Here is a 13156-nt window from a genome sequence, read left to right on the forward strand (position 1 = left end):
GTACTTACCAAATGCAATGGATGTGTCATGATGATGGGAATGAATGTTGCTGGGGGTGGGGGAGAGGTGGGGTGGGGGTGGTGGGGTTGAATGGGACCTCATATATAAATATTTTTAATGTAATATTATTACAAAGTCAATAAAAAAAAAAGAAGAAGAATTCTGAACCCAAATCTAGGAGCAAAGGGTAAGTGCTGTGATTGATTAGTAATGTCTGTCATGGGTGAGGTATAGAGTAGTGTGGCAAATTTGCCAGGTATTTGCCTAGATTTCTTATTTAATCCTTCCACTAGCTTTCTATTCCATACTGCTTTATTAAATTTTCTTCAGTAACTTCTTGCTCTCACATAATAGAGAATCTCCAAATTCCATTTGACACCTAAAATATGATTTTCACATTCAGTATTTAGTGCAGGGATGAACTGAATTCTCGTTAATTTTCTCTTTGTCCCCTACCCAGGAGGATGAGGAAAAGTGTGATGTTATCATGTTAAGGATTGAATTGTATCCCCCAAAAACATATGCTCAAACATATGCTCAAATCCTAACCCCCAGTCTTGTGAATATGATCCTATTTGGAAATAGGATCATTGAGGATGTTTTTAAGTGAGTCCTAATCCTATCTGACCAGTCCTTGTAAGGAGAAGCATTTCCATAGTTAGTAGGAGACAGAGAGAGAAGATAGCCATGTGATGGAGGCAGAGACTGAGCTATGCCATGGACTTCATATGCTGTCAAGTCATTGCCAGAACCCTACAGAGTTCAGAGGAAGCAGAGCACTGCTGATATCTTGATTGAGAGTTCTAGCCTCTAAAACTGTGAGACAGTACATTTCTGTTGTCTTGAACCACCCAGTTTGTTTGACTTTGTTTTGGCAGCCCTAGCAAACTAGGACATAGAGGTAATATCGAATACACTCAAATTTTTAAACAATCATTTTATGAGTTGATATTGGAAAGTGCCTAAGAACTCAAACTCTGGAGTTAGTGTACCTGGGCTAAAATTCTTGCTCTCCCATTTTCTAATTAATGTGAATTTGAGTTTCTCTCTAAGGTAGTTTGTTCATTGGTGAAATGGAAGGAATAGATTATTCGTACACGATAATCCATTTATAGCATTTAGCACAATTCCTGGGACACAGAAAGCATTCAAATGTATCAGTTTATCATCATCCTCAGCATGGTAAATGTTGTTATAAAATATCAGTACTATATTACTATTGATATTAGTGGTAACAAAGTAATCTTAGCACATTACAACACACACTCATGAGTGTCATAATGCTGCCTGAGAGGACTAAAAAGGACCGTCACAGAGCACATCTGTTAGGCATAGCAAGGCAGCTGCCTTTTCACCAACTGACAAATCTATGGCAGTTAAGTGCTGAGAAAATCCCACTTCACATTCATTGAACCTGATCATATCACGGTGAAGGATTTAGGAAGCAATAAAGGAAAATCACGGGTCATAAGAGACTAATGTACCAGCCAGCACAGTGCCAGGAACCTCCAGCTCTTTAACACTTGATGGAGTAGTTCATTTAGCTGGTCCTAAAAGCCAGAACCTTTTCAGAAGCACTCGACTGAAAATTTTCTAAAATAATTTCTCCAAATATCTGATATGCTATTTCACAATAATATATTTTGTTTAAAATCTTCATCACCCGTTTTGATTGAAATAGCTTCCTTTTGCATGTGGCTCTCCACAACACAGCCCTGATAGATGGCTCTGGGTCCAAACTCACCTTATATGTCTTCCTGAAGGACGTATTTCCATAGATGAACTCATCCAGAGGTCACCTTTTCAGTCCTAATGGAAAAAAATATGATAATCCAGAAAGCAGCATAACACTGAAGTTAATGGAATGAGGCAGTTGTGAATTTGATTCCAGTGAATTGTAATTCCAGCAGCAAGAAGAATATATCCCTCCTATATCCTGAATGCCTAAACAGGGCTTAACACATGAGGGCACTAAATAACTATTTGTCAAAAGAAGGAACAAGCAGACAGCTCTGTCAAAAACTAGCTGCATGACTCAAGCAAGTTATTTAATCTCTTGAATTTATTTTCTTCATTTCTAAATAATCCCTAACTTTCACAGTTAAAAATGTTAAAAGAGTTGATGTGCATAAGATGGCACTGAGTACTCACTCAATTACTGTGGTAATGTGGTGCAGTTGATCACCATTAAAGCATCCTTGACTTCATGAAAGACAAGCAAATCTGTTTATCCTTTGGAGGGATCTCTACAAATATTTTGACATACCCTGGTAAATTTCAGAATTATGATTAGATTCCTGAGGGAACTAAATTATTGGTCTGTTTGTTCATGGGATTTTGTGCGTATCAATGGCTCCATGTGTTTCTGATCAGCATCTCCTCTGGGTGTCAGATTTTCTCATAAATTGTTGGTAGCAGCATAAATTGGTAGCTTTTATGGGAACAACATGACTGTGCATGTGAAGATCCTGAAAGTGGTTTAAACCCTTTGTCTTGTGATTCCCCTTCTGGGATTAGTTGTAAAGAAAACCACAGGTGCAGTCACAGATGTCTGCAGTAGAAGAATAAATACATCATTATTATATGTAGTTCCAAATACTGATGTCACCTCAAGGTCCAACAATATGGTAAGTTGAAATGATGCATTATTATTCAGCTAATTAAAAAATCATCAGATGGAAAAACGGTCAGGATATTTTATAAAGTTGAAATAATAATATGAAAAGGCACTATATTTCTGTATTTCTCCAATTTTATTTGTACAGTATATTAAATATATGCTTCAATAAAAGACCAAAATGATCTGACATTAACAACGGTTATCTTTGGGTAGTGAGATTATATCATTTATTTACGTTAATTTTTTCCATAGCAGATGTTCATAGAAAAATCATTTGGTAATAATCAGAAAAAAATAAATTTAAATAGAAGCCTAATGGGCTTATAAAGGTCATAGTAACCTCTCAAAGGATAGATGAGTTGGGATTCCCTCACTTTCCCTAAACCTGGTTACTTGAATGCTCCCTACATCATTCCTCTTAGAGTGAGGAAAGCCTAATAATCAAATTCATGCTTAGGTATTTAGGCCTTATTGCACTTGCTTACTTAAAAGTCTCAGCCTGTAAAAATGACCTAGGGGAAATGGAGACATTGTACTACAAATGATTTGATGGTGGCCGTATTTATACATCAGTAGAAGAACAGCTTCAGAGTGGAGTAGCTTTCAGATAAGCCGCTGGGGCAGACATGGCTAATTGTTCCCCAAATCTGTGTTCTTGTCTTCTTTCTGGGCATATATCCAGACTACATTCCCCAGTTCTCCTGTGGTGTGGGGTGACACTGTTGAGTAGTTTCTAGCCAATGAAATGAGAGTGGAAGTGATATCACTTCCTCCCATGCATACTCCCCTATGATCTGTTTTTTCTTCTGGATGACAAAGATGGAGACAACCAGAAATTTTAGGAGGCACATGTTGAAGAAAGCCAACCCAACCAAAAGTTAATACGAGCAAGAAGTATACTTGCATTCTGTTTGAACCATTATATATGTGGGAGTCCAGGTTTACAGAAGCAAGAATTAACCTAACACAACTGCATTGTTTATAGCTTACACTTTCCTGTACACATGCCCTGGTCAAATACAGTGTTGATGGAGAGGTGGTCACTCTACAAAAGAGGTGAGACAAAAGTCACAGAATAGGCCATTTCCACCATTTTATAAATCACTTAAATTCTAAAGAATTTGTTCAATTGTTCTCTCCTGAAGGTAGTAAAATGCAATGGCTTCATATAAGAACTCTTAAGAATAAATAAAAGATCACTCTGTGAAATGATATTTTTATGATGTCTTGTTTTCTATCTTAATCGTATTTGGATATAGATTCTATGAGGGCCAGATCTTTGACTTGTTTCTTGCTGTAGCTCCAGTTCTTAGAAGAGTTCCTAAATAATTGGCATGTGATATAAATTTGTTGAAGGTGGATATTAATGTAAAAATGCTAGATAAAGATGAATTCATCTGGTAACACATATTATCCTGAAACTTGACCAGGAGCTTTCAGTAGGCAGTAAAAGGATTTTGTCATATGCAGGTAGGTAATTAAACATAAAATAAACAGAATATGACATAGTTCCATTACTAAATATCACTTCACATTATGGGATACCTTATCTATCAAACACATCTAGAGACCGAAGGTAGCTAATGAGTTTGCTGAGTCAGATGATCCTTCACTTCCCATCCCCATTTCTTTCCAACATCACTTTAACTCTAAGGCAGTTTTCCAGCTCTGCCACATTATTTGCCACAAATAATAACCCTTTGTTTTTTTCTTACCATCCCAAGAAGGCAGCTCAGAAGTAACTAGTCAATAAATCACAATTTCCATGTGTAATAGGGTTCAAAAACAAAGTGTTCATTTGCTCTTAAATTTGATTCTGTTGCTGCCAACTGGATAGGGTCTAGTCATTTTAGTAAAATGCTTTGAGTGGTTAGGTGTATTCATAACATCTCTCCTTTTGGAGTTGGAATTGTTGATTGCTCTTGTTTGCTTACTTTTTCTGTTCACTTGTTTTTGTTGTCTTTTCTTTGCTTCCATCCTCATAGGTCCTTGGGATCATCATTATTTCCATAAAAGTAATTTAATCTGAACCTTGTGGTGATACATGAAGTCCTAATACATCTTCCAACAGGCTAGTTGATTAACAGGGTGCTTTACTACTTGGGACTCTCATTTCTCTTATCTGAATGGAGACTTACTGGCTACCTGACTCATAGGTTTATTATAATGATCAAATGAGGGAAAATAAATTAATAAGCTTTGTAAACATAAATCCACATTAAAACTATAATTGAAAATGGTGTTGATGCATCAGAGAGCCTGCAGTTCAAACTGACAAATGACAGAACAGAAAGTTCTTCATGTGAAGCATATTACAGTTGAGTAACTGACTTGTGGGAACAAAGAAAGAGCAAATAAATATGTCATTTATTAGTGATGGGACAGTGATTTTAAGGGTTGCCTTAGTTTGCCAAAGGGCTGCCAATGCAAAGTACCAGAAATGGGCTGGATTTTATAATGGAACATTTGTTAGGGGTAAAATTTAATAGTTCAAAGACTTCAAAAATGTCCAAATTAGGGTTCCATCAGAGATGTTTTCTCACCAAAGTCAGCTACTGGTGATCCTGGCACCCTGCCATGTGGCAAGGCAAGATGGCAGCCTATCTCTGCCAAGGCCCCTGTTTTCCCCAGGAGCTCCAACTCCAGGAGCTCAGCTGTGGGCAATCAGGCATATATGGTTTGTCTCTTTCCAGGCCTCCTCTTTCAGCAACAACTGCTCTACCTTCTCCCTGAGCCCAGATGCAGGTGATCAAGCAAATGGCTCATCTTAAGAGAAGAAACTCTTTGGGACTTTGTGCTTCAGCTTCAGCTGCTAGCAGTCCTTGAGTCTTCTTTATCACTTGACTAGGTCAAAATGGCACAGCTATATTTTCTGTGTGTCTTCTTTCTCTCTATGTCTCCATTTATATAAGGCTCCATTAAGAGGGTGGAGACCCTATTAGAGTCATGCTGATGTAGCTCAATCAAAAGCAATGTAAACAAGGGGATCTAATCAAGGTCTCTTAACTGAATCTAATGCAGAAGATCTCACCCCCAAAGGAATGAATTACCTCAAAAGCATAATCTTTTTGGGGGGATTCACCAAGTCCAAACTATCACAAGCATTAAGAGAAACTTTAAAAATCATAAGAGAAGATTGGTGAAGACATGAGGGACTATGTCAAATTTAACAAAAACTGTTTATGTATTTAAAGTCAGGTCTCTTGAGAAGTTAGTACACCTCTGACGCTCCCCCTTGAATTATAGTCCTGGGGGAATGTTGTGGAGTGTAGCAATGCTGTGACAACTGAAGCAAGGGTAACTTGGGTAGGATGAAACCAGTCATGAGACGATACTAAAAAAGAATGAAAAGAGCTTATCTTTTCCCTATTGGTAATGTACAATTAAAGTCCCACTTATAATTTGATGTTGGACTATTGTGTGATTGTCAGTCTTCATTTTTCTGGGAGTCTCTATACCTCAGATTCCTGACTAGACTGTCCTTATAACTTCAGGAAGTGGAGGAAGTTTTTCCCTCACCTGAGTCTAAGTTCCACTTGCTTCATTCTCGTTTTCTGCACCAACATAACCCTCATCTTAGATTTTGAACTTCAGTTTCTTTTAAATGAAGTGCCAATTATTCCACTTTTAAAGGGGTATCCGAGGCCTCACCAGGTCAATAATCTGACCTTAGTGCAGATCTCAAGGTCATTATCAATCAGTCTTATGTAATGCCTTTGTTTTAGTTTGCAAAAGGCTGACAATGCAATATACCAGAAATGGAAATTTATTAGGCTAAAAGCTTACAGTTCTGAAGCTGTGAAAATATCCAAATCGAGGTATCATGAGAGATGCTGTCTCACTGAATGTTGGCTGCAGGCAATTCTTGACTTCTACATAGAAGGCACATGGAGGCATCAGCTTCTCTTCTGGGTCTTATTGTTCTAGTTTCTGGCTGCTCTGTTTGTGGCTTCCTTTCTCCCACATTCCTCTCTGAGTTCCTGGGTTCCTTCTCTCTGTCTCTGTAGCCTTTTCTCTATGTGTTTCTGTATTCAGTCCTCTGTTTATAAAGGACTCCAGCATGAGGACCAAGACCTTGATCATGACTTACTGAAGCAATCCAATCAAGGCTCCCCAACTGAACCCTATCCAGTCAAAGGGTCCCACACCCACAGGAATGGATTAGCCACAAGAACATGAGCTTTTCTGGGAGACATAAAAATCTTCAAACGGTCACTCTACCCTCTATACTCCAAAAAGACATATTCTTTCCATATGCAAACTAGATTCATTATATCACAACATTTCAAAAGCCTTAAATCATTTCAGTAGCAATGCAATATACAAAATCCCATCAGTTATAGGCATACAGTCTGTCTTGAGGCAAAATTCCCCTCTAGCTGTAGAGCCATGAAAATTAAAAACAAGTTATCTGTCCCCAATATACATAGGAGAGACAGTCAGAATAAACATTTCCATTAGCGTAGGGAAAAATTGGAAGGGAAAAAAGGTCCCAATTGGTTCCAAAAACTTGCAGGGCATACTCCATTTGATTTCAAAGTCTGACAGTCATCTATAGAATAATGGTTTCTTCTCCTCAGGGCCTCCTGAGGCAGGAGCCTTACCCCTCCTAAGGGCTTGCTCAGCAGCCATCTTCTTGGTCCCACTCTCATCAAGCACGTGAGTGGCCACCAAACACAAGGCCTCACACTCTGAGAATACTGGGGAGAAGGCAGCACTCTCCCAAATCTCTGGACTACAGGCCCAAACCCCTCAGAACAGTGGGGTGATGACCTAACTTTTCCCAACCCCCCACGAATGTGCTCCACCCTCTCTGAAGCCTGGGACAGCAGCACTCTCCCTGAACAATGGGGTGGAAGGCCTGCCCTCTTCAAGTGCAGGGGCAAACTCACCCTTTCTGCACACATGGTTGAGGTCCCTCTCTTGTCCTGAGAAGACGTCTTAAGACCAGACCTCAGCTTCCAAGGTTTTGCCTTTTGTAGCAGTTTGATATTGTTAATGAATTCCAAAAAGAATTATTGGATTATATTTGTAAACTGATCTTTTCCTCTGTGCATATGAGATTATATTGGATTCAGAGGTTTGCTTGATTAAGTAATCAGGTAAACCTCTTATGCCAGTAGGGCATTGAGTCCCCACACTTTGGTGGGTGGGGACTCACAGATAAAAGGCATGGCAAAGGACAGAGTTGAGGGATTTGAGGTTGGAGTTTTGATGTTGGAGTTTGATGCTGAAACCGTAAGCTGGAGCCCTGGGAAGTAAGCTCACAAAGGAAAGAGAAGCAAGCCCCAGGAAAAGAGGAACAGTAAATCCAGAGAGAAGCAAGACCCTGGAAGGGAAGAACCCAGGAAGCTGAACCCTTGCAGATGTCGGCAGTCATCTTGCTTCAACACTTGAAAATAGACTTTGGTGAGGGAAGTAACTTACGCTTTATGGCCTGGTATCTGTAAGCTCCTATCCCAAATAAGTACCCTTTATAAAAACTGACCAGTTTCTGGTATTTTGCATCAGAACCCCTTTGGCTGACTAATACACCTTTGCAGTCATTTTTTCTTCAATCACTACATTTTTTGTCCCTTTTGGTCCAAGCTAACAGTAGTTTCATTCATATAAATCGTGCAAAAGCTTTTTGGTTTCGCATGCAATTGAAAAGGGATCCCAATCATCAGACATTACAACAGTCTTGTGATTATGTATACCAGAAAATCTTTTTAATGGGAATTAGTAACTTTTCCTGCTTGAAGCTTCTTGGGCAAACTTAAACCTAAATGGGTCACAGTGTTTTCTCATTGAACTTGATTATATAGATCCAGCAAATCTCTAAAGGACACAAGACCAATATCTAGCAGGATCCATAGTATAGGAATTTTGCTGCATGGAAAACAACATAATTTCTTCTTAATTCACACAATAAATATACGTAGTCTTAAAATCAGCAATGTGTTCTTGAATGCATTAGACCAACTTTGCTACTTATGCAAAAAAAAAATTTACATCTGTTTTTTTTTCATTCTGTGAGAACTGGAATAAAGAGAAGTTTATAGTGTTCCTTTATTCTCTTTGTAATAATGGATGGGTGGCTTTCTCGGTGAAGCTTTGAATGGTTGACAGTTCTGTTTTATAATGTGCCAAAAGTCAGTTTTATGAACACTTTGCTTATAGTGCTTTTCTGCCATTTTCTTTAGGAATGCCCCAGTGGTGTTGTTAATGAAGAAACCTTCAAAGAGATTTATTCTCAGTTCTTTCCACAGGGAGGTAAGTACAAATGTGGACTTGTTAACATACCCTCAGAGTTAGAATTATGCTTGTAATCTTGAATTTGGTTTAATTTTTCATGACATGACTCTACATTTTTAATCTTTATGCAGAAGAATTAGTACACAGCATGCAAGTGAATAGGATTTTCAATGTTATCATAAAAGTGAGCTAGTTATAAAGCAGCAAATATCCTAGAGTTCATTCTTCAGTTACATACAACTGGAAGTATCACTGTATGCCTGCTCTTATGGTTATCAAATGCACAGTGCATTTTTATTCTAATGACTTGGTACTGGATAAGCCACGAAGTTCTCTCATATATTTTACAGTTCTCATTTGATTTTCCCAGCTCTCAAAATAGGGCAAATATAACTATCCTCATTTTACAGACGTGAAGTCTGGGGCTTAGAAAAGTTAAATAGCTTGCTCATTACTAAGTGGCAGATCTAGGTAAGAGCCCAGTTTTGTTTTTTTGTTTGTTTTGTTTTGTTTTGTTTTTAATAGTCTCATATTCTCTCTGCTATTCCTCTCCCTTTCAGTAGCTCTTTGTTATACCGTCTCCTAATATGGGGGAATTAATATCTTCTAAAGATTATATTAATTGGAAAGAAAACACAAGCATAGCATAATGATAGCACATATATATGTTAGAGTCGTGTGAAAAGATATATTTGCAGCTGGACTTTCTCATTTCTCCTTCCATCACCCAATAAGATTACTACCCCAAACTAGTCATACAGCCTATTCTATGTCCAACTGTGTTAAGTACTGATAATATAAAATTAACAGGATGAATAGGATATGGCCCTTGCCTAAAATAACTTATAGTCTAGTGTAGCAGATGGACAGTGTCAACAGAAAGTATAAGTGCAGGACTTTTTAAAAAATATATTTTTAATTTTTTTAAAAAGTGCTTAGATTACATAAAATGTTACACACAAAAAAAATATAAGGGATTCCCATATGTCCCACTTCCCACACCTCCCACACTTTCCCACATTAACAACTTCTTTCATTAGTGTGGTATATTCATTGCAATTGATGAATATATTTGAAGCATTGCCACTAAGCACAGATTATATTTTACACTGTGGTTTACACTCTCTCCCACTCAATTCCATAGGTTATGGTAGGATAAATAATAGTATGTATCTGTTAATGCAATGGCATTCAGGACAATTCCAAGTCCTGAAAATGCCCCCATATTACACCTTTTTTTCCCTCTCCCTGCCTTCAGCACCTCCAGTGGCCACTGTCTCCACATCAATGATATAATTTCTTCCATTGCTAGAATCACATTAAGTCTATAGTAGAATACCAGTAAGTCCACTCCAGTCTGTATTTTATTCCCCAAACCTGAGGATTCTGGGATGGTGATGCTCACTCCACCTCTAATTGACAGGCGGCCTTGATCCCACGCAGCTGATGGATGGGATTCTCTAGCTTGCAGATGTAGACTCTCTTGTTTTATAGGACTTTTTAAAAATGTTATTATGAGAACAGTATAATCTGATAAGCTGAAAGACAGGGAGGACATAAAAAGAAGCTTCACAGATAAGTTGAACCTGAGCTTAAGCAGCTACCATTCATGAGGTGTTTAATATATGTCTGGCTCTGGCATGCATTATCTGTCACCATCCAAAATCCCTAGCTATGATCCTCCCCCTTTTTATAAATGTGGAAACTAAGGCACAGAGAAGGTTAACTGCTTCCAGAGCCAATATTCTTTTACTACTTCATCACACATCTCAAGAGAGTTTTTACTGGTAAATGTAATGTGTTCTAGTTTTAAAAGTAGAAAGGGACATTCTAAGCAAATGGAGCATAGGAAAAACTCAGAATCTAAAACTTAAGGTGAGCATGTAGAGGAAACTGCCAGGATTTAGGTTTTCCTGGCTTAGGGAGAATTAAGAGAGTGAAAGGTCCTAAGGTGGCATTCATAACATGTTAAGAAACGTGGACTTTAGCCATGAGGAGATTCAAAGCCAATGATAGGTTTAAGAGGGATCTGGAATGATCAGATGTGGGCTTTATATTCATTCCTCTGTTTGGAAGATTAACCTGAGGTAGGAAATATGGCAGGCAAGGGCACTAAGGAGTTATTGCAGGAGGCAAGGTAATAAGATCTTTAACAAGGACACAAATATCAGGAATGGCGATGTAGGGAGAGGTTACAGACATAGAGGATAAAGTGGCAGAACTAGGTGATTGATGGACATTTTTGGAGTTTACCATGCCTTCCAGAATTCTTTTGTGGGCATTGTGTGACTAGTTGCAGGAACAGCAGGGAAACAATGAATGTTGCATTGGAGGTGCCTGTGGGAAGTTGGATCCAAAGAGAAGCTGGTTTAATCTAAGTCTCGGAAAAAGTGAGAGCAAAAGGCAAAGATTTGGAAATTATTAACTTAGCAGTGTTAGTTAAATCCGTGACAGGGATGAAGTTACCGGGAGGAGTATAAAAAGCGGTGAGCACCATGGGCCGAACATGAAATTCCAAAACACATATGTGGAAGGGACCTGATGAGGAAAAGGAGCCCTGAAGGAGATGAAAATGAACAGCCAGAGATAACCAAGAGAGACTGATAATTCAGAGACAATAAAGTTATTAAATTTTGCCAAAAAAGCAGTGTCAGCAAAATGGTGGGGAAGGAAGCCCCTCATACACATCGCTCCTGATAGATCAAAGGTAACCAGCAACCAAGCAAATGCAGACTCAAGAAAAAGGCAACCTCCATGGGATCTAAGCCCCCCTCAATCAGAAGCAGAGTGGGGGGGAGGGGACAGTATGAAACTATGGACCAAAGTAGAATTATTATTCTAGTAATGGAAGAACTTGTAACATTACTATAAAGATAGTGATCACCAGAGTTTCTGAGGGGAGGGAGAGGGAAAAATAAGTATAACATTTGGGGAACATTGGAATTATTCTGGATGATATTGGAATAACAGTATAGACCATTATATATTTTGTCAAAACCTATAAAATTATACAGTGCAAAGTATAAACCATAATGTAAACTATAGACCATAGTTAGTAGCAATAATTCAATATGTGTTCATCAATTGTAACAAATGTACTACACCAATGAAAGATGTTGTTAATGGGGGAAAGTGTGGGATGGGGTGCATGGGAATCCCCTATGTTTTCTATGTAACTTTTCTATGATCTAAAGCTTCTTTTGAAATAAAGAAAAAAAAATTAAATCTATGAAAAAAAAGAGCCAAGTTAAAAATAGTAATTAAGTTATATAGCACACTTTTTCACCCGATCCCATTCCCTTGAATGAGTCTGTGAGATATTGGCCCAAATTCCCAGCACAAGGCCCTGGTGTGTGGCTATGGAGGGAACAGAGCACATCTAATGTACAAATGTGTGAATGTCTGTTCCAACCCATCTACTAGTACCCTGAAATAGTGACTAAAAGCACATGTCTGCTTTCCTAAACTGGAACTTACTTGGGACAGGGAAGTGGTGTGGAGAAGTGACAAAGAACTTACCAAACTGCAGTCATGTGGGGTGAAGGATTGTTGTTGAGACATACAGTACAGCACCTAGGGCCCACAGGAGGAGAAGCTGAGGAGAGAGGAAAGAGACTTTAATTTGGCAGAAGGGAGTGGGGCAAAGGAAGGTTAGCATACCCAGGAGCATTTGTGCATACTGGGGAAATAAAAGCTCCTGTCCATGCCCAGGGCAAGACTCAAGCTCAGAATACCTCAAGAAAACCCTAAATGTTTACGCCAGTCTACTATATAGGTTCAGTATAAGTTGGACTAAGCATTGAAAGAGAGCTGCAATTTGGAGCCAGTTTATAATACAGCTTTAAACAATAATAATTTTTTTTTTTAAAGCAGCCTCTGGGGAAGGATTTCCTAGGTTAATACATCAAAATATTTGAATACCCAGCTTTCAACAAAAAGATTATGAGTCATAAAAATAAACAGAAAGATGGTCCATCTAGAGGAACAAAATAAAGCACAGGAAACTATTACTGAGGAAGCCCATACACTGGAATTACTAATCACAGATGTTAAGGCAACTCTCCTAAACAAGTCCAATGAACTAAAGGAAAACATGGAAAAAGTACTAAAGGAAATCAGGAAAGTGATGCATGAACAAAAGAAGAAATTCAATAAAAAGACAGAAATTTTAAAAAGAAACCAAACAAATTCTGGAGCTAGAAAGTAAAACAGTTGAAATTTATAAAAATCTACTAAAGGGATTCAACAGTAGATTTGAATAGGCAGAAGAAAGAATCTCTGAACTTGAAGATAGGGCAA

At 38.3% G+C, this 13156-nt stretch overlaps 1 protein-coding gene across 5 annotated transcripts in view; it reads left to right on the forward strand.

Annotated features, from left to right (window-relative positions):
- Positions 1–13156, forward strand: part of KCNIP4 (potassium voltage-gated channel interacting protein 4) — a 1217739-nt gene that overhangs the window by 1172372 nt on the left and 32211 nt on the right. For all 5 annotated transcript variants that reach the window (XM_004482470.3, XM_004482474.2, XM_004482473.3 and 2 more), the window contains one exon: positions 8806–8875. In XM_004482470.3, the coding sequence (XP_004482527.1) occupies positions 8806–8875 (70 nt within the window). The remainder of the gene's footprint in view (positions 1–8805; positions 8876–13156) is intronic.

Source organism: Dasypus novemcinctus, chromosome 1 (assembly GCF_030445035.2).
Source record: "Dasypus novemcinctus isolate mDasNov1 chromosome 1, mDasNov1.1.hap2, whole genome shotgun sequence".
NCBI classification, from domain to species: Eukaryota; Metazoa; Chordata; class Mammalia; order Cingulata; family Dasypodidae; genus Dasypus; species Dasypus novemcinctus.